The 19252-nt window shown below is 59.4% G+C and overlaps 1 protein-coding gene across 1 annotated transcript; it reads right to left on the bottom strand.

Annotated features, from left to right (window-relative positions):
• Positions 1 to 6543: 6543 nt before the first annotated feature.
• S100B (S100 calcium binding protein B) lies at positions 6544 to 13814 on the bottom strand. The gene is made up of 3 exons (XM_051998376.1): positions 13347 to 13814; positions 9581 to 9736; positions 6544 to 7336 (listed from the first exon to the last, which is right to left on the bottom strand). The coding sequence occupies exons 2-3, from the start codon at positions 9716 to 9718 to the stop codon at positions 7196 to 7198; spliced, it is 279 nt and encodes a 92-aa protein (XP_051854336.1). The 5' UTR covers positions 9719 to 9736; positions 13347 to 13814; the 3' UTR covers positions 6544 to 7195.
• Between the last annotated feature and the right edge of the window lie 5438 nt (positions 13815 to 19252).

The raw sequence follows: 19252 nt of genomic DNA, 5'->3' as shown, positions 1-19252 counted from the left end.
GGACCCAGCTTTGGATCCCAGCTGGACCCAGCTTTGGATCCCAGCTGGACCCAGCTTTGGATCTCAGCAGGACCCAGCTTTGGATCTCAGCAGGACCCAGCTTTGGACCCCAGCTGGACCCAGCTTTGGATCCCAGCAGGACCCAGCTTTGGATCTCAGCAGGACCCAGCTTTGGATCTCAGCAGGACCCAGCTTTGGATCTCAGCAGGACCCAGCTTTGGACCTTGTCTGGACTCCAGCCGGCCTCAGAGCTCAGGAGCTGGGCTCTAGGAGAGCGGTCTGCAGACCCCCGTGAAGCCCAGCCCTGCAGAGGATGGCCGCCCTCCAGATGCTTCCTTTTCCACACGATGCCACAGGTGACGGCACAGCCCGCTCCCAGGTGCCTGCAGGTGCCGGCTCCCACCTGCCCTCCCGCCTCTGCTCTCTAAATTATTCACACTTTCCAGGGCGATCACTCACCGGTGTCAGCGGCTCTTTCAGCACCGGCCCTCGGCCAGCTCCCACCGGTCTCCTTCCCATCTCTGCAGTTCCAGGAAGAGCTCGAATCCTGCAGGACTCAACTAAGGTAAGGAGGCTTGGAGACCTCTCCACCCGCCTCCAACACTCCCACTGCTGTTCCTGTGCCTGACACTTGTTTGGGTAGGAAATGCATCACAGACAGACAGGGACCTGGGGCCATTTAGCCAGCCCCCTCACCCACCCCGGTCCTTGGAGTGAGCGGCTGAGGCAGGATTTGAATCCAGCTCCTCGGATTCCAAATTCAGCACTCCCCATTGTGGGAAGAACTCCCCAGAGGAGCCCATAGATCCTTGGAGCCAAGTCTGCCTTCACCCGAGGGAGATAGAGAGGGAGGGAGTCACTGACCTATATACTGGAGCTGAGGTGGCCAAGTAAGCTTTCAATGAGCATTTATTAAGCACCTACGGTGTACCAGCCACCACTCTGGGCTCCGAGGATACAAGGCATGAGGAGCTCAAAGTCAAAAAGGGAGACAACAGGGACAGGTATCAAGTAAATACAGCCTCCGAGTAAAGGAAAAGGACAAAGCAGGTGTGAAAGCGAGGGGGCGCCGGGGCGCGGCCAGGGAGGAGTCAGGAAAGAATTCTTGCGTCTTCAAGGAAAAGGTGGGCAGGGAGGGCGTCCCAGGCAGGAGGTACTGCCGGGGCAACAGCCTGGAGAGGAGAGATGGGGCAGCACGCGGGACCAGCAGCAAGGCTGCAGACGCGGCAGGTGGCGGAGGGTTCGGCACTGGACAGAGGAACTGGGGGGGGATGATATGGTGACCGCGGCACTTCCGGAGAATCGCTGGCAGCCTGAGGGTGGGGAGGGGGTGGGGGGGTGGGGGGAAATGTGTGTGTGTGTGTGTGTGTGTGTGTGTGTGTGTGTGTGTGTGTGTGATGCTCTGTAGCGGATAAAGATCTGCGCCAGGGAAGTCAATAACCGGGGGGAGGCGCCGAGGTCCGGAACCTGGTACGAGGGTGAGTGGAAGATGAGAACTTCCAAATGTGGCAACTGATTGGCTGAGGAGGAGGGGGAAAGGCCCCACCCAGCTCCCAGCCACGCCTCCCTCTCCTGCTGCTGCCCTGGGGCCCCCAGACTGGGGACCCCCTCTCCGGAAACACTAGTTCTGGGTAAACCCCAGTATGTTTTCCCTCCCTCCTGACTCCCCAGACATCTCCTCCTCCTCCTCCTGCTCAGCCCAGCTTTCAGGAACACGAAGCTAGCTCAGATGACCTCCGCCATTGTTCCTGGATAGGGTGTGTCAATCCGCTCTCCCCCATCTTATTTTTCTGGTCTCCTTATCTTTATTCCCCTCCCCTCATTCTACCATCTGGCTCCAGCAGCCTCCCTGCTGCTCCTCTGCACAACACCCAGGTCCTCGCATCGCTCCTGGCTTTGTCCCATGCCTGAAATATCTTCCCTCCTTCTCCTGGCTTCCTGACTTCCTACAAGACTTACTCAGACCCTCCCCCAACCCCCCCACACCCCGTGTTCTTTCCAAGCAGTGTGCAGCCTTCCGGATTCTGGTGACAATTCTCCCTTTCACACGTTGCTCTTGGCTTTCTAGCTGAAGTTCCAGTTTTTCGGTCTGGCTGCCAGCTTGCTTGCTACATTTTATAGTTGCAAAGGAATAAAGCGATAAATGAGGTTATATTCATGTTAAATTTCGCTTGTGCTAGAAGGAAGGAAGGAGGGAGGGAGGGAGGAAGGAAAGAAGTAAAGAAGGAAAGAAGGAAGTGAGAGAGGAGAGGAGGGAAGGAAAAAAGAAAGGAGGGAAGGAAGGAAGAAAAAAGAAAGAAAAAGAAAGAAAAAGAAAGAAAGAAAGAAAGAAAAAGAAAGAAAGAAAGAAAGAAAGAAAGAAAGAAAGAAAGAAAGAAAGAAAGAAAGAAAGAAAGAAAGAAAGAAAGAAAGAAGAAAGAAAGAAGAAAGAAAGAAAGAAAGAAAGAAAGAAGAAAGAAAGAAAGAAGAAAGAAAGAAAGAAAGAAAGAAAGAAAGAAAGAAAGAAAGAAAGAAAAAGAAAGAAAGAAAGAAAGAAAGAAAGAAAAGAAAAGAAAGAGGAAGGGAGGGAGGAAGAGAGGGAGGGAGGGAGGGAAGAGAAACAGTGAGTTTCGCGCGAGAGCTGGCAGAAGCTACAATAAAGGGCCCTGCGCTAACTCCCGCGCACTGTTTCAGGTGCAGGGGCTCTCCGCGCCTCAGTTTCCCGGGACGGGCGCACGGCCGAAGATGCCCGGCCTCTCCCTGTGCTGGGCGTTCGCGCTGCTCTGGCCCCTGGACGCCGGCTCTGCCCAGCCGTGCCCCCGAGCCTGCCTCTGCCAGGAAAGGGCCCGGGCCGTGAACTGCTCCGGGGCCAACCTGACCGGCCCGCTCCTCTTCCCCCCGGACACCGAGCGCCTGGACCTGTCGGGGGCGCAGCTGCTGCGAGTGCCGAGCTCCTCCCTGAGGTCCCTGTGGCGGCTGCAGGTGCTGCTCCTGGGGGACAACGGCATCGCGGGCGTGGGCGAGGGGGCCTTCGGCGCGCTGGAGAGCCTGCGCAGGCTGGACCTGCGGCGCAACCGGCTGGCGGCGCTGGGCGGCGGCTTCTCGGCGGGGCTGGGCGCGCTGCGGGAGCTCAGCCTGGCCTCCAACCGGCTGCGCGCGCTCGGGCCCCGCGGCCTCCGCCACTGCGAGGACCTGCGCACGCTGAGCCTGCGGGACAACGCCATCGCCGCCATCGCCCCCGGCGCCTTCCAGAGCCTGACGCGCCTGCGGCGGCTCCAGCTCCAGAACAACCGGCTCCGCAGCCTCCCCGACGGCCTCTTCTCCGCGCTGCAGCACCTGGAGGTCCTGGACCTCGAGGGCAACCGCATCGAGAGCCTCGCGCCCGGGGTCTTCGCGGCGCTCCGGAGCCTGACGCTCCTCAACCTGGCGCGCAACGCCCTGGGCCGCCTCCGCTTCCGCAGCTTCCTGGCCATCCGCGCGCCCGCCACGCACGTGCTGCTGGCCCACAACCCCTGGGTGTGCGACTGCGACCTGCAGAGGGCCTTCGGCAAGCTGCGCGCCGTGCCCTGGCTGAGCGTGGACGCCTACGGCAACGTGAGCTGCCGGGAGCCCCCCGTGCTGCGGGGCGCGGCCCTGGCCCTGGGGGACTCGCAGCTCTGCGCCGCCGAGACCGTCACCGTGCTCGTGGTCTCCTTCACCGTCTGCGTCACCGTGGTGGCCGCCGTCGTCATGGCCGAGAGGAACAGGAAGAGGAGGACCGGCAGACACTGGAGCGACGACAGCCCCGTGGCCTGGGAGGCCCCGGAGTGAAAGGCCCAGCTCCGGCCCCGCTGCTGCCCCGGAGCCTCGCGGGACCTCCCGGGACCTCTGTGGGAGAGTGAGGTCACGGGGCGTTCCCAGCCTTCCTCCCCTCGCAGCTTCTGCCAGAGCCTTCTGGGACTTCTGTGGGAGCTGAGGTCACACAGGCGTTCCCGCCCTCCCCCCCTCAAGTCCCCCTCCCACAGCTGCCCCGGAGTCGTCTGAGACCTCTGCAGGAGACTGAGGTCACATGGGGCGTTCCCAGCCCCTCTCCCACCCCCTTCCCCCCCAGCCTGTGCCAGAGCCTTCTAGAACTTCTGCAGGAGACTGAGGTTACATGGGTTGTTCCCAACCTCCCCAGCCCCCCCAGCCGACCTCCTGCTCCCTATGGCCCCAAGGCCAGTCTCAGACAAATCCAGCCACGTGGCCCTGCAGCTTCACTTTGGAGATGATTTAGAGCAGGGAGAGACCCCGGTCCCAGCCTCCACCTCTGACCTGTCCTAAATCTCAGAGTGGCCTCCCTGGGCCTCCTCTGTAGGAGAAGGCTGGACTCCCCAGCCCCTGAAGTCCTCTCCAGCCTCTGAGATCCTCCCCAGCCCCTGAGGTCCTCCCCAACCCCTGAGATCCTCCCCAGTCCCTGAGATCCTCCCCAGCCCAGAAAGCATCTAAAGGGAAACCTGTCCAGGACTGAATCCCCTTCCCAAATTATCTATGCAGATATGGCCAAGTCATTTAAATACTCAAGGCCTCAGTTTCCTCATTGGTCAGAGAGAGAGACCACCCTGCGTGTGTGGGGCCCTTCAAGGTGGGCAGAGCCTTTCCAAGCATTAGCTCGTTTGAGCTTCCTGGATCCCGGGAGATGAGCGCTATAAATGTCACCGCCTCAGGGAGGCTCAGAGCCCTTAAATGACCTGCCAGGGTCACAGGCAAGATTTGAACTCGTGACTGCCGGACTGCACGTTCAGCAGCTTCCGTGGAAATCGGCAGGGCCTGCCTCGGAACAGCCACGCAGGAGGCTCAGACACGAAGTGGGCTGTCCCGGGGCCCACGGCCGGCTCCTCCCGGGAGTGGCCCTTGGCCCGCAGAACCCCGCAAGCTCCTTCCCTTGAGTCCCGAGGGCTGCCCAGCAGGCACCAAGGGGGGGACGGCTCCCGTGTCAATGGGGTTCACTTCTCTTGGAGATCAATCACCCTGAACGCCTCCCAGGCTCATGTCTCCTCCAAGCACAAGTAACGACAGGGCTCAGTCCCCACATCCCCTCACCCTGGGCTCCGGGAGCGGCACGGAGAGCACAGCCCAAGCTCTAGGCCTCGCACCCTTCCCTCCACAGCCTCTGCGGGGCGGGGAGGCGTGTGATTGCTCCGTGAATGTTCCAGGGGACGGGGATCTCACTCCCTGTAAACTCAGCCCATTTCTTTGTCCCACCAGGGTGATGATTAAAGGATTCTTCCTTGAACTCAGCCCAAATCTGCCTTCCTGTCATGTTCAGCTGATCTCCGTCTTAATCGGCGAGCTGCTGCAAGCAACTGGGCCCCTTCCCACGGAGGCCCTGCGGAGATTCACCCTTTTCACCACTGCCTTTCTCTCCTTATTGCAGCACACAGTAGGAGCTTCATAAATGCTTGTCGACTGATTTATACACGCACACACAAATATACAGACACACACTCATACATACATACATACACGCGCACACACACACACACACACTCCCTATTCCAGGAGCTTCAAAAGAGCCGGAGAGCAGAGATGGAGGAATGGCGTCTTTATGGGGCGAGAGCACAGCATCCATCGTCAGCCCCCCGAGCCTTCCCAAGGCGCCCCCCTTTACAAAACCCCAAACAACTGAGGACACGCCTGCGTCCCTTTTCCCATCACTCCTTCCTTGCGGCTGGGACGGCAAAACGGCCCCGTCGGAAGCAAGCTGCCGGAGGAGGCGTCCGACCGGGATCCTCTGGGGTGGGGGGGAGCGGGGGCCACAGGAGAGCCTCTCTCTCCTCGCCTCGACTTACTCAGCCGCGTGGCTGAGCCCACAGAGGGCGAGTCCCCGAGGCTGAAGGAGCGGCTCCCACAACTGGGCCTGGAAGCTACTTTCTAAGGAGAAAGGGCAGCACATCCTCCTGCCGGGCGGGAAACTACTGAAGCGTGAAGACTTCCGGCAACGGGCGGGTCGTCTGCCCCAACTCCGCCTTGGTCCCGCCGCCTCTGGGGAGCCATGGAGGTTCAGGCTTCGATGGGGAGGGAAATCGGAACAAATTGGGGTTTCTTCCGTTGCATGTTTTTGGTTCCTTTCTATTTTTTTCAAGAGCTAGACCCGATGTTGATGGAAGCTTGGAGCGGGGGCCGACGGGGGTCACTTCCCAGGGAAGAGGCTCGCCCGGTCACACAGCATGGCGAGGGGAAGGGGACCCCTCTGACCCCTGCAGGGGCACGTTCCCCGTAATACGCCGCCCTCCTCCCCGCCTCGGCCCGGCTGCTCTCAACACCAAAAAGCGCTGAGATAGCCCGAGTCAAGTGACTCACCCGAAAAGAACGGTTGTTGAATGAATGAGTAAGGGAGTGAATGAATGAATGAATGAATGAGTGAATGAATGAATAAATGAGTGAGTGAATGAATGAATGAATGAATGAGTGAGTGAATGAATGAATGAGTGAGTGAATGAATGAATGAGTGAGTGAAAGAATATAGGACTGGGGATTCTTATGACAGATTCAAGTTCATCCCTCCAGCACTGTGGGAGTTTATAAGGCATGTTTAGTTGGATCTGCTTCCTTAGACTTTGTATTTTTCAGTTGATTACTAATTTCTTGTTATGGAAAAATCCACTCTCACCCGCCCATGTCATTGCGAGGGGAGATTCTCTGCTTTCTCTGCTTTCCCTTCCCAGCTAAAGCAATTGGGGGGGGGGGGAAGAGAGGTGAGTCATTGGCTGCCCCAGAGCAACAATCTATATTTTAAAATAAAATAAAGATGGCGGCTTAGAGGGAGCCATGGCAACCTCAAGGGGACCTTGGTGGTCTTCAGGAGCGCTGCCCTGGCTCAGCACCGTCCAGGCCCCGTGCCCCCGGGAGGCTCAAGTGTCTTGCCTTTTCTCGGCACTCACAAAAGGAGGGGAGATCTTTCTGCGGGTTCTAGTTGGCAGTTGGGCAGGGGTCTGATGGCACAGCGGGCAGAGCCTGGGTCCTCTGCGGGCAGGGATTACAAAGAAATGCTTCGAGGAGAATGAAGGCGACTCTCGGCCCTGGCAGAAGCTCTCCTGTTTCTAGTCACAAAGCGCATCAACTTCCTACTCAGTAAGCTACCTAGGGGGCTGGCCAGCTGGGGTCCTACCAGACCCCAAGCTCTGCTTTGCTGCTTTGCTTAAAACATCAACGGGGTCTTCGCTCGACCTCCGTGACGATGGGACTTCTTAGGGTTTCACTCGAGCTCGAAAAACTCATGGCACCCAGAGGTGATCGTGGCCACGAAAGCCACGAATTCCTGGAAGTCGCACTCGGCGTCCCCGTCCGTGTCCAGGGTCTCCATGACTCTGTCCACCGTCTCCTGGTCCTTGATCTCCTGAGGGAAACAAGGTTAGCAAAAGCAGAGATCAGCCCCGATCCCACTTCCCTCATGGAGGAGGGGCCCCTCCAGTCAGGGAGCCCCGGGCCCGGCCCCAGCTCTGCTGCCTCCGAAGTCGGCTCGGGTCTCGGTTTCCTCCTCTGTAAAGTGAGCGGGGGGAGCGGCTCCGGGACGTCCCTGTCAGCGCAGAAGGACGGCCCTAGAGCTTCTCGGCTTCCTCCCACGGGGAGGGGGTCGAACACACGGCCTCTGAAGCCCTTTTCGCTGCGGGCCTGACCCGGCAGCCACGGCACACCCGCCACGGGGCCAGATGCTGGACTCTTGTCAGCAAGCAGGACTCCGGCCAGTGGCCCCCATGACCTGTCCCGTCTGACACAGAACCGCCTTCCTCCGGGGTCTTTAAAGCTATTCTGGGAGTCCCCGGGCCCCTCGTCCCATCCTCGCTCACCTTCTCCCACGGTCGCACACTCGCAGAGGCTCCGTGACTGAGCGAGAGAGGGCTAGCCTCAGACCTCCCTGCCCGGGAGAGAGCGGTCCCACCCCTGGGGGCTCCCTGCCAGGTCCCGGGCCCAGACTAGGTTCCTGAGAGCCTGCACTGATGCACGCGCCCACCGCGGACACGAGCCCGGCCCCCGCTCCCAGGGGGCCCCTCCTCCCTCCGTCCCCAGCCGCCAGATGGAAGGGACTCTCTCCTCGTCTGATCTCTTCATTTATGACCCGCAGCTGGTGGCGGAGCCATTGAAGGCTGGGTCCAAGTCCTGCCTTTGACATTAACTTAGCTGGGTCACCTCGGGCGAGCCGTCTGCCCCCTCTCAGCCTCCGCCACACGGGGGTAACGTAGCTTCCCAGGGACACTAAGAAGTGAATGGAATCGAGATAGTGAAGCCCTTGGGGACCTCAAAGCCCTAGAGATGTTGTTCTGTCTACACCTGTCATTGTTATTCTGTCTGTCTACACCTCTCCATCCTACAGACTATAGGGAGCTCCTTCATCCTCCGGGACCAGTGAGAGATGGAGCCGGCGAGAGCCCCCCAGAGCAGGCCGGAGCCCCCAACCTCCTGAACCGGGGCCGGCCCCCCCCTCGTGCACGCTCCATTGTTCTCCAAATAAACGGGAAGAGTCCTTGTCCAGGCGTCCTCCCCTTCTCCGGAGTCTGCCCCCTGCGCTTCCGCTTCTGGCCCAGGAAACCCGAGTCTGCTGCGGGGGGGACGGGACCCTCGCAGACCGGACAGCCGGCCTCAGCGGGCAGCGAATGCCCGGCCATTCGAGGCCCGGGCGTGCTCAGGGAGCTTGTGCTGGTGGGAGGAAGGACGCCTGAAGTCTTTCTGCTTCCCTGAGTGTAACCTGGGAAGAAGCGGTGACTCCCAGGCCCCAGTGACCCCCAGGCCCCGGTGACCCCCAGGCCCTGATGACCCCCAGGCTCCAGTGACCCCCAGGCCCCGGTGACCCCCAGGCCCCGGTGACCCCCAGGCCCCGATGACCTCCAGGCCCCGGTGACCCCCAGGCCCCAGTGACCCCCAGGAGTACTTGCTGCAGTTTCCCTTTGTGGCCCCCCCGGTGGAGGAGGAAGCCCCCTCCCAGCAGGCTTCCCCACTGCATAACTGCTCTGCTGGCCGCGTCCCAAGCGCCTCCACAGCTCAGTCCGTTCTCCCCCCAGAGGTGACCCCGGCGCTGCCCAGGAGACCTCTCAGGCTCCAGCCGGATACAGGCGCATCTGCCCCAGCCCCGGGAAGAGCCCCTCCCCTCAGTCTGTGCAACAGCCAATGCAAACTCTCTGAAGGGACCGGCGGGCGCAGGGAGCACTCGGCTCCTCCTGAGCTGGCGAGGATGACTGAGGGCGGCTAATGAAAGTGCCCCAGGGGCGCAGGGGCGTGACCAGGCGCATCCCGGGCAGCAGGAAAGGGCCTGAAAGGCTCCCAGGGCCCGCGGCAAAGGGCACAGAGCACCCTCCCACGTCCCTCCCAAGCTCTATGTTTGGGTTTGAATCTGGATTTCCTTGGGAGAGCTGGGCTTGGTGACACAAGCTAGCTGCGGGAGAGCACAGAGCCTCAGCTTCCTCATCAGGAAAATGGGCCCAAGAATAGAACCCGGGATAGAGTTCTTGGAAAGCCTCGAGGATGTGTGTTCATGTCAGGCACTCCATTCCAGAAGCGCCAGCCCCATCCTATGGAGCCGCCGCGTTCCCTGGAGCCCCGTGAGCCCCTCCCGCTGGTTCTGGGGGGGCCGGGAGGTAACACTCACCTTCAAGAAGTGCTTGAGTTCATTATTGATGAGCTCTTTCAGCTCCGACTTCTTCAGCTTGTGCTTGTCCCCCTCCTTCACAGAATACTGGTGGAACGTCTTGATGATGGCCATCATGGCTTTCTCCAGGTCCGACATGGTGAAGATCAGACGCTCCTGCCCACGAGGGGAGAGAACGGCCCGACTGGTCAGGGCCCCGCCGGCCCCGCCCGCACAGATGGCCTTCCTGACCTGCCCCTCTCACAGCCCCAGTCTCTGAATGGGCCACGTGGCCCTCGCAGAGAGCCCAAGTCCTCCTTGGGGGGGGAGGGGTGCTCTAGAGCTCGCCAACCCGTGGGAGCTTCCAGCCTTCCAGCCACCTTTAGAACTCAGGGCCCCAAACCTTCCCGTGTGCCCCAAGGGGGTGACAGAAAAAAGGAGCAGGACTCGCACCCGGGACTTCTCACTGCACCAGTATCCAGGGAATAACCAAATCCTCGTGAAAAAGGGAGGGAAAGGAAAGAAAAAGGGAAAATGCCCCAGGCCCCAAAGGACAGAATCCACGTCCTGCCTGTGGGCTCCAGAGATTCGCTGTTTTCCTAGAGAAAATTGTCTTCCTTTATGACAAAAATGAAGTTACTCTTCTCAGGGTCAGAATTGAAATGGGAAACTCCCCAAAGTGTCCCCTTGGAAACAGCCCCCCCCCCACACCCATCTCTGGAGAGGGGCCCAGACCCCCCCTCCCCCCTCCCCGGCTCTGCCCGTTCCCAGAAGCCCCGAGCACAGGCCCTGTCCCACAGGGAGGGGCCCAGACCCCCGCCCCCTCCGCCCGCCCGGGCTCTGCCTGTTCCCAGAAGCCCCGAGCACAGGCCCTGTCCCACAGGGAGGGGCCCAGACCCCCGCCCCCTCCGCCCGCCCGGGCTCTGCCTGTTCCCAGAAGCCCAAGCGCAGGCTTTATCCCACAGCCCCAGGAACCGGCCATTCGAGCTGGCCTCTGACTTTACCCATGGACCTTTGCGGGGAGGGGGACAGAGTGGTCGCCGAGACTCCTGCTGAGGGGCCTCTGGATCACGGGGAACTGGCGCCCACAAAGCTTTGCCTGCTTAGCTACATTTCCTCCCGGCCCCTTCACTTCAGCAAAATTATCCACCATCAACTCAGGCTGACTGACACCGCGTGCGACCCACCCATGAGCCCCCGCCCCGGCCCCTCTGCTATGTCCAGCTGGACCTTGGAGATTCGCACGCGGCTGCCAACAGGCTGGTCACTGGTCGCTGCTGCAGCTCTGGGGGATCTGGGGGATCTGCTTCCTGGCCAGTGGGCGCCCACTCCTGGACAGCCTGAGCCAGCAGAAACCAAAGGACGGGGACTCTCTAAAACCACTGAATCCCCCTCAGGTCCGCCCCTAGACATCCCACGCGGCCCCTTCTCCGAGTCTTCCTGGACCGTAAATGCGGGCCTAGGAGAAGGGCTGCCGGCCCAGCCCCTGCCCCCCAAGGCCCAGTCTTTCATGTGCTCTTCAAACTCAGCCAAGAGGCAGGGAGCCTCAGTGGATAGAGAGCCGGACCGCCAGGGTGCTGGGTTCGAATCTAGCATCAGAGGCGTCCTAGCTGTGGGACGCCCGGGGAACCACGAGAGCCTTTGGCTGCTGCGGGCTCCCAGGTGCTAACATGTGTGAAGCCCCCGGAGACCTTTGGGGCCGCGGTCAGCTACTGTTCTGGAAAACGGGTCACTCAGTCTGGGACGGAGCCCAAAGGGCTCCCACTGTGAGCCATCGGGGGCTCCTGGGGCCGGTCCCGGAGAAATCCCCAAAGGGGGAAAGGCCCGGCACGTGCGACGTGGAGACGCCCGTGGGCGCCCGTCAGGGCTCAGTAAGTGATGGAGTAACATTGTCTGTAAGGAATATCACAGGCGGATTTCAGAGGCGGAGACACTGACAGGGACTGAGGCGGAGGGAGGTGAGCGGGACCCGGGATCACGTACACGGCGGCAACAAGACTGATCCATCCTGGCGGCTTCTCCCAACAGGAGATGGCTCAGGCCAGTTCGGGCCTCGTGATGGGAGAGCCCCCGAGCCCCCGGGGCTGAGCGGGAGCACGGCGCATTTGCCCCTGGCGTCTGTTTGCTTGTTTTTTCTTATAGTTTCTTTTTGATCTAATTATTTTGGGGCAGGGGGATCACTGTGGGAACATGTGTAGAAGAAGTGCACGTGCTTAACCTGCACCGGATCCCGTGCTGTCTGAGGAGGGGGAAGGGCGGCGCAAGGCTTGGCGAGGGTGAACGTTGGAAACTGTCCCTGCATGGATTTGGAAAAATAAAATGGCAAAAACCCACGACAGGGCCGCCCGATGCCTGGAGAAACACCCAAGGAACGGCCGGCAACAGGGGAAGGTTCCCCGTGGGCCCCCACTCCGAAAAGCTTCCGCCCAATTCCTGGTCTGGCAGGGCTCTTCGTGGTCTTCATAGTCACAGTGTGAACCAGCCAGAGGTTCTGCCCTGTCCTGCCCAACTAGTCCTGCCCAGAGCCCTGCCCACCCAGCCCAGCTCAGCCTAGAACCCTGTCCTGCCCAGCCCAGCTCAGCCTAGAACCCTGTCCTGCCCAGCCCAGCTCAGCCTAGAACCCTGTCCTGCCCAGCCCAGCCTAGAACCCTGTCCTGCCAGGCCCAGCTCAGCCTAGAACCCTGTCCTGCCTGGCCCAGCTCAGCCTAGAACCCTGTCCTGCCCAGCAGAGCACAGCCCAGCCTAGTCCTACCTGCCCAATCCAGCCCTCTCTGCCCAGAGCCCTGCCCGCCCAGCCTCGCACAGCCCAGTCCTGTCTGCCCTTCTCTGCCCTGCCCACTTTTTGTGCTATCTCACATCCCTTTCCAGGCCCAGCGAACCGGTCCCTAGACCCCCTCCCCCACGCAGCCTGTTCTCCGAGTCTTCCTGGCCCACAAATGCAAGCCTAGAAGAGGAGCTGCCGCCCCCCCAACCCCCCCCAGGCCCTTTTCTCTAGTAAATATTCCACGAGGGCCAAAAGGGGACCTGGCCCCGGGCATGGGGAGGGGGGCAGAACTTTTCGGAGCGGCCGCGGCCCTTTCCGACCTCTGCAGCGGGAGAAGGGACCGTCTGCCCGCCTGTGGGCCAGAGGCTGGACTTCCCCGGGGAGGGGGGGGGGGCGCCCAGCCGGAGCGCCCCGCTCTCCCGCCCTGCGGAGAGTCCTGAGGGCCGCGGAGGCTCCTGGGCAGGACCCGGGCACTGAGCCCGGGGCCCGGCCGGCGGCGGTGTCAGGCTCGGGCAGAGCCCGCAGCCAGGGACCCAAGAAAAGGGAGCTGGAACCTGTCCTTGATCACGGGCTGTGTGTCCCAGGGGCTCCGTGGGGCCGCGGCTTCCTCCTCCAGCAGACGGGGAGAGACTGGACCCCGAGGCCCCCCAGCTCCCTCCGCGCCAAAGAATCTTTCTGGGAGACCCTGGGCTCGGGCCAAAGCCCTAAAACCCCGGGAGCGCCCAAGTCCCTCCGGGCACAGGAGCAGAGAAAGGGCTCCCGGGAAGTTTCAAAGGAAAGGAGCCCGGTTCGCGAGTCAGGATGCAAAAGACGGCCAAGCCCCGCTGGGCAAGTTCCCCGGGCGGCTCTGGGCGTCGCCAGCCCGTCCGGGGAGAGGGAGCGGCCCGGAGCCAGCCTCGCCCCGCAAGAAAAGGAGCCCCGGCCAGGACAGCTCCGAGCCCTCCGCCGCATCCCCGCAGCCTCCCCCACTCACCTCCCCCGCAGCCTCCCCCACTCACCTCCCCCGCAGCCTCCCCCACTCACCTCCCTGCGCCGCAGCCCGGGCCTCTCACTGGTCTCCGGGGCCGGCCGCTCCCCCGCTTCTTATTCCTGGCCTGGGGTGGAGAGGGCTCGCGGACACAATGAGCGCCGACGGAGCCAGCCAATGAGGGCCCGAAGAGGAGGCCGCCCCCGGCTCCCGGGCCCAGCTGGGGGCGGCCGGCACACAAGAGAGCATTGACAGAGGTGGGGGGAAGGGGGGCCACAGGGGAGGCTGCGGGGGCTCTGGACTGAGCCACTACCTGGGAAGGAAGGCGGGAGGCTCTGGGGTCCGGCCGCGGGGAGCGGGTGCAGTGTGTGCAGTGTGTGCCCCCCATGAGAACTGAAAAGCAGCCCCTGGGGAAGCAGGGCCGGAGAGAGGGGGAGAGGGGGAAGGAGAAAAAGGGAGGAAGAAAGAGGAAAGTGGGGAGGGAGGGAGGAAGGGAGGAAGGGAGAGAGGGAGAGAGGGAGGGAGGAAGGGAAGAAGGGAGGGAGGGAGGGAAGGAGGAAGGAAGGGAGGAAGGGAGAAAGGGAGGAAGGGAGGGAGGGAGGGAGAGAGGGAGGGAGGGAGGGAGGGAGGAAGGAAGGGAGGAAGGGAGGAAGGGAGAAAGGGAGGGAGGGAGGGAGGGAGGGAGAGAGGGAGGGAGGGAGGGAGGGAGGAAGGAAGGAAGGAAGGAAGGAAGGAAGGAAGGAAGGAAGGAAGGAAGGAAGGAAGGAAGGAAGGAAGGAAGGAAGGAAGGAAATCCAATTGCAATGGAATCTTGACCAGAATCTCAGAGTTCAGTGCTCCCTGTGACAAAGGCTCTGACAGTTACTTGCTCCCCGCTCCCCACTTGAGCCCCCAAAGGGCTCTTGAGACACTAGTGCTCCTCGGGACCTGTTCTAGCTCTGAGCCCAGACCTGACTCGGTGGAGAAGCTGTTTGAGCCCAGGGCAATGTTTGGTAAATAAAAAAGTCAATGATTTCTGAGCTGTCAGGAATAAAACACTGTGTATGATCAGGTAACGGCTTCTAACCACACCGCAAACAATCAGAAAGCGCCAGGGAAGAGCACCAGGTTTGGGGCCCCAGAATCTGTGTTTCCACCTGGCCTCCTCCACTGCCACCTGAGTGATCTGGGGCCCATCAGTCGCTTTCTCTGGGCCTCGGTTCCTTCAGCTGGAAGATGGGCTTGGGCCAGGTGGTTTCCGAGGTCTCTTCCCATCCTGGGAAGCCTCGTAGATCAGTTGCCCCCCTGCCAGCTTGCTGATTGGAGGGTCACTTTAATATCCCCAACAAAGGAGAACGTCTGGATTGGCTTCTGGGAAGGACCAGGCCTGGGAAAGGAGGGAAGGAAATCTAGTTGACGCAAGCTGCCTGAAAGCACCCCCCTCACTGGGTCAGCTTTGGGGGGACCCAGTCACGAAGGCAGCTCCACTGACGCCCCCTAACTCTTAGCTTAGGCGGAGCCGGCAGGGGCCGGGGCTGTCGTTCGTCTCGGCGGGAGCCCGCTGCTCTCATTCCCAATCTGGCCAAACTGTGGGTCATTCGGGGAGCCAGCTTGGCCCTGCTTGTGACCCCAGGCAGACATGGGGGAGCCCAGGGAAGGGAGCACTTCCACCCCCACTTCCCAATCCAGTCACCGGGTGGGGACTCAATAGAACGCAGCCACGGAGCAGCCTCGGGCCCATCCTAAGTGCGGGGCCCTGGCTGGTCACCCTGGGCCGGCCCGTTCTCTCATCTATCAATGGGGGTCCCGGCAGCGCCTCCCCCGCATGGTTGTCCTTAGGGCCGCGATGGCATTTCTAAGTTTTTTGCACATCCCCAAGTGCTCTCTAAGTGTTAGTTGTTCATTTTAGACGCGATTGAGGCAGGTCCCCAAGAAGCAGAAGGGAGACGTCAGGACGCTGCATCTTGGGGAAGAGATCTTGGACGCTAGCGTCATGTCCGACAGGCTCCAGGGTTTGGGAGCTTCCTGCCGGGGAGGAAGGAAGATGGGGAGTAGAATCAAAGAGCTGCTCCTAAGGGGTACAGCTCCTTTGGGGAGGAGAAGGTACACAATCCATAGTTCCCCAATTTAACTATTCCTGAATTTTATACATTTAAGGAGTTTGATTATGTTACAATGCACAGCCAATGTAAGAATTTTCAAAATCATTCTCTTAAATGTTTTTTGTGCCTTCTACCCCCTGAGACGAGAGCCTGACCTCCCACCCCTAGTTAAATTTGGCTAGCTTTGGATCCTCAGGCTTGATCCGCGTCTCTCCTCCGAGGGCACCAAGAACTCACGATAAGGCCCGTCCTGTGCCAACCAGAAATTCTGGGGGAGGTGGGGAAAAGGTAAGGCACGACCTGCTCCAGATCCTGCAAGTTCCAAGCGCCTTCCCCATCCAGGCCATCGGGACCTCTCCACGCGCGTCCTCGCGGCGTCCATCGGGACCTCACGCCCAGAGCTTCTGCATCCCATGAGTAAGAACTTTTTCCTGCCTTTGCGTCTCTGGCCCCGCTCCAGGCACTGGGTAAATGCTCGCCCGTTGTGTCACCCGTCTTTCACCAAGGCGCCCACAAAGATGGCTGCCCACTAAAGCTGGCGCTCAGGCAGGCCTCCAAGTGAGCTGGTCAGATCCCCAGGTCCCGGCCCCCTAAAGAGCGGGGACAAGAAGTCTTCCGGGTCCCGACTTTATTTTCTGGGTACCTGCGGGGGGGGGTGTCTTTCTTCTGGGCCCACCTCCTCATCCCAGACTCACAGGGCATCCCAGCAAGAGCATCGCTTCAGATCTTTTCAGCTTGTTCCGCCACGTTCCTAACAGACCGGGATCACTCTCCTTCCCCAGCTTTGGCACTGGACTCGAATACCAGGGAGGGAGGTTTGCATAGACAGGATTAAAACAGCAAGAACACAAAATCAGGTTCCCGATTTCTGGTCGGAGGAAAGACCGGGGGCTTTCTGAGTTGGGAGGGGGAAAGGGAATGGATAGGATTCCTTGGATCCAGAAAAAAGAACGGCAAAGGGACATAGAAACAATAACTGACTGACTGGGATGGGCGGCTTTCAGATAAGACGCACGGGACTGTGAGAAATTGCCTTGTTTCAATCTCTGACCTATAACCCAGGTCTTTGGTCGGGGGGGGGGGGGGGGGGGCTCTAAGCAGTGGGGAGGACGGGTCCAGCTTCCCAGCTGCGCAGGGATAGTTCAAACAACACGGCAAAATTCTCTCCCCATCTCCCCAAATGAATGGAGTTTTCTCACAGGAAGAAATTGCACTAGACCAGAGCTGGACAGAAAGGGGACTTCGCTCCACAACTGAGGCACAGATGGAGTCGTGGCGTTCGCTCACTTCCCACAGTTCTCCACTTGCTGCTCCAGTCCCCTCAATTCAAAATGTCCCATGGTCTCTTGGGAATATAAAGTTGCGTTTAGTTTCAGCCCCTTCACATTCAGCCCAGCTCAAGTGGAAAAACCCAGAGCAAAGGGACAAAAATAGTATTAAAAAAAAAAAAAAAAAGCTGGAAAAACAAATTGCAAAAGAGACTGCGTGTTGTTGGTCAGTGGCCGCCGGAGACCAACAAACCACAGGGACTCGCGCCAGCGAGGAGGTGTGTCCTGCCTGAATGTCTTTTCTTCTGAGAGAGGGGAAAGAGGGAGGGACAGAGAAGGGGGCAGAGGAGAGAAGATGAGGGGAGGAGAGGGAAGGGAAGGGAAGGAGAGAGGGAAGGGGAGAGGGAAAGGAAGGGAAGGGAAGGGAAGGGAAGGGAAGGGAAGGGAAGGGAAGGGAAGGGAAGGGAAGGGAAGGGAAGGAAGGGAAGGGAAGGGAAGGGAAGGGAAAGGAAGGGAAGGGAAGGGAAGGGAAGGGAAGGGGAGAGGGAAGGGAAGGGGAGAGGGAAGGGAAGGGAAAGGAAGGGAAGGGAAGGGAAGGGAAGGGAAGGGAAGGGAAGGGAAGGGAAGGGAGGGAAGGGAAGGGAAGGGAAGGGAAGGGAAGGGAAGGGAGGGAAGGGAAGGGAAGGGAGGGAAGGGAAGGGAAGGGAAGGAGAGGGAAGGGAAGGGAAGGGAAGGGAAGGGAAGGGGAGAGGGAAGGGAAGGGAAGGGGAGAGGGAAGGGAAGGGAAGGGAAGGAAGGGAAGGGGAGAGGGAAGGGGAGAGGGAAGGGAAGGGAAGGGAAGGGAAGGGGAGAGGGAAGGGAAGGGAAGGGGAGAGGGAAGGGAAGGGAAGGGGAGAGGGAAGGGAAGGGAAGGGGAGAGGGAAGGGAAGGGAAGGGGAGAGGGAAGGGGAAGCGAGAAATCTTGTCATCTTCTGAGTTCAAGTCGTGTACATTGGGTTCCATTCCTAAGCTTTTAAAAAACTTCCCTTCTAATTAAAGCTATTCTTTCTTGAGAATCACCGGTTAAGAGAGAGTAAAAGGGTTTCTTAGTCATTTCTTTCACTTTTATTTGTAACAGGGTAAGAAGCGACCCCATACCTAATTTTCCCCCATTTTGGATGCACTTTGTTATTACAGGACTGTCACGTCCCCAGGCAGACGGATTTCTCTTCGTAGCGACTTTAGGGTATGTTACGACAATATCCATGTTACTTTTATTTTATTATGGTCGCAAAGTCCCCCAGACGTGCAGCCCTTCGGCCATACCTCACCATCGGGGCAGGGGAAAGCCTCCCAGACTCAGACTAGGTTAGGAGTAACCAAGGTTCAGATCTGGGCTCTGCCCTCTACCTCTGAGACCTTAAGGTATCACTTCATCCTCTGGGCCTCTGTTTTCTCATTTGTAAAATGGGGGAAGGGGTGACGCAGACAGCTTCTAGTCCCCTCCCAGCTCTCTCTCTAGGAGAAGATGAAGTCCCATGAGACCAAGGGGCAGAGGGTGAGGAACCCTGGGGCGGGAGTCAGGGGCGAATTCTGACTCTGCTGCTTACCACCGTCCCCATCAATGACCTAAGATCAAAGGAGCAGGCCCTTTCCCACTGGAAATCGAGGCTCCCGTCACCTTTCAATCAGCGATCTGTCTTTAAATGAGACGACCTATAATTGTGTATTTTTTCCTTGTTTCAATAAAACTTTAGAATGACTTCCAGGCCCTGTTTCCATTTAATGGTTTCTTCAATAAATCTTTTTAAAGTGCCCGAGGGAGGCTCTGCAGACACAAGGGCTCAAATGTCTGCCCCCGTGGAACTGACATCCTACAACAGGGGGCACCGCCATGGGCGCTAGCAGGGCTCCACAAAACTATACAAATTAATTTTGAGAGGGAATGTCAGGGAGGACCGCGCTTTATTTCAGCTGCAGTAAATTGTTTAGTTCATAGGAGGCAAGTTTTAGGAGCTCATTATTCGCATGTATAACGAGATGGAGAGTTCATTGCTAATGGCTCGTTTTTTTTTTAATTCTCTTGAGTTCTAAGGAAATAAGAGGCCATGTTCTAGTATTAATAAATTCATAGAAATACATTATTTCTATCATCAATTAGTCAATTAGCTCTTAGCTCCACCTCCAATTTGTTCCCTAAATCAGGGCCCTCCAACTCTCAGGAAGGGTTTTGTGCAAACCTCCAGCTGTCCCTCCTTTGTTCCGCGTTGTTCCCAAACACTAATTAGCCCAGCGGGGACAGGTCCCGGGTCCCTTCCATGAGTTTTCACGTGAGTTCTCTGTGATTCTTGCCCGAACACCAAAGCTCCACGGGCCGTACGCCCGTATCATTGGTCATGGGGGAGCCGGGCCATCGGAACTTACTGAACTTGGCCCAGAAGGAGGCGGCCCTGGGTCCTCATCCCTCCCGGCGGCGCAGGGAGGCCGAGACGTCCCAGGACTGGGAGAGTGTGAGAGAAGCCCCGCAGCGCGCTCGGCGCTCGCTCAGAGCCCACGGCGTCCCCGCTCTCCTGGCATTGGACGAGTATCCAATGTCGCAGCAACTGGAGACCGAAATACTGCGGGGTGAAAAGG

Source organism: Antechinus flavipes, chromosome 4 (genome assembly GCF_016432865.1).
Source record: "Antechinus flavipes isolate AdamAnt ecotype Samford, QLD, Australia chromosome 4, AdamAnt_v2, whole genome shotgun sequence".
Taxonomy (NCBI): domain Eukaryota; kingdom Metazoa; phylum Chordata; class Mammalia; order Dasyuromorphia; family Dasyuridae; genus Antechinus; species Antechinus flavipes.
The sequence above is the reverse complement of the archived record's forward strand: the minus strand, read 5'-3'. Positions and strand labels throughout refer to the sequence as shown.

What these genes read in the sequence shown, in the direction of transcription:
- S100B (XM_051998376.1), bottom strand. Translation starts at nt 9,718, where the DNA reads ATGTCGGACCTGGAGAAAGCCATGATGGCCATCATCAAGACGTTCCAC. An exon ending in AACTCAAGCACTTCTTGAAG is followed by an intron (nt 7,337 to 9,580) that starts GTGAGTGTTACC and finishes TGTTTCCCTCAG; the next exon opens with GAGATCAAGGACCAGGAGAC.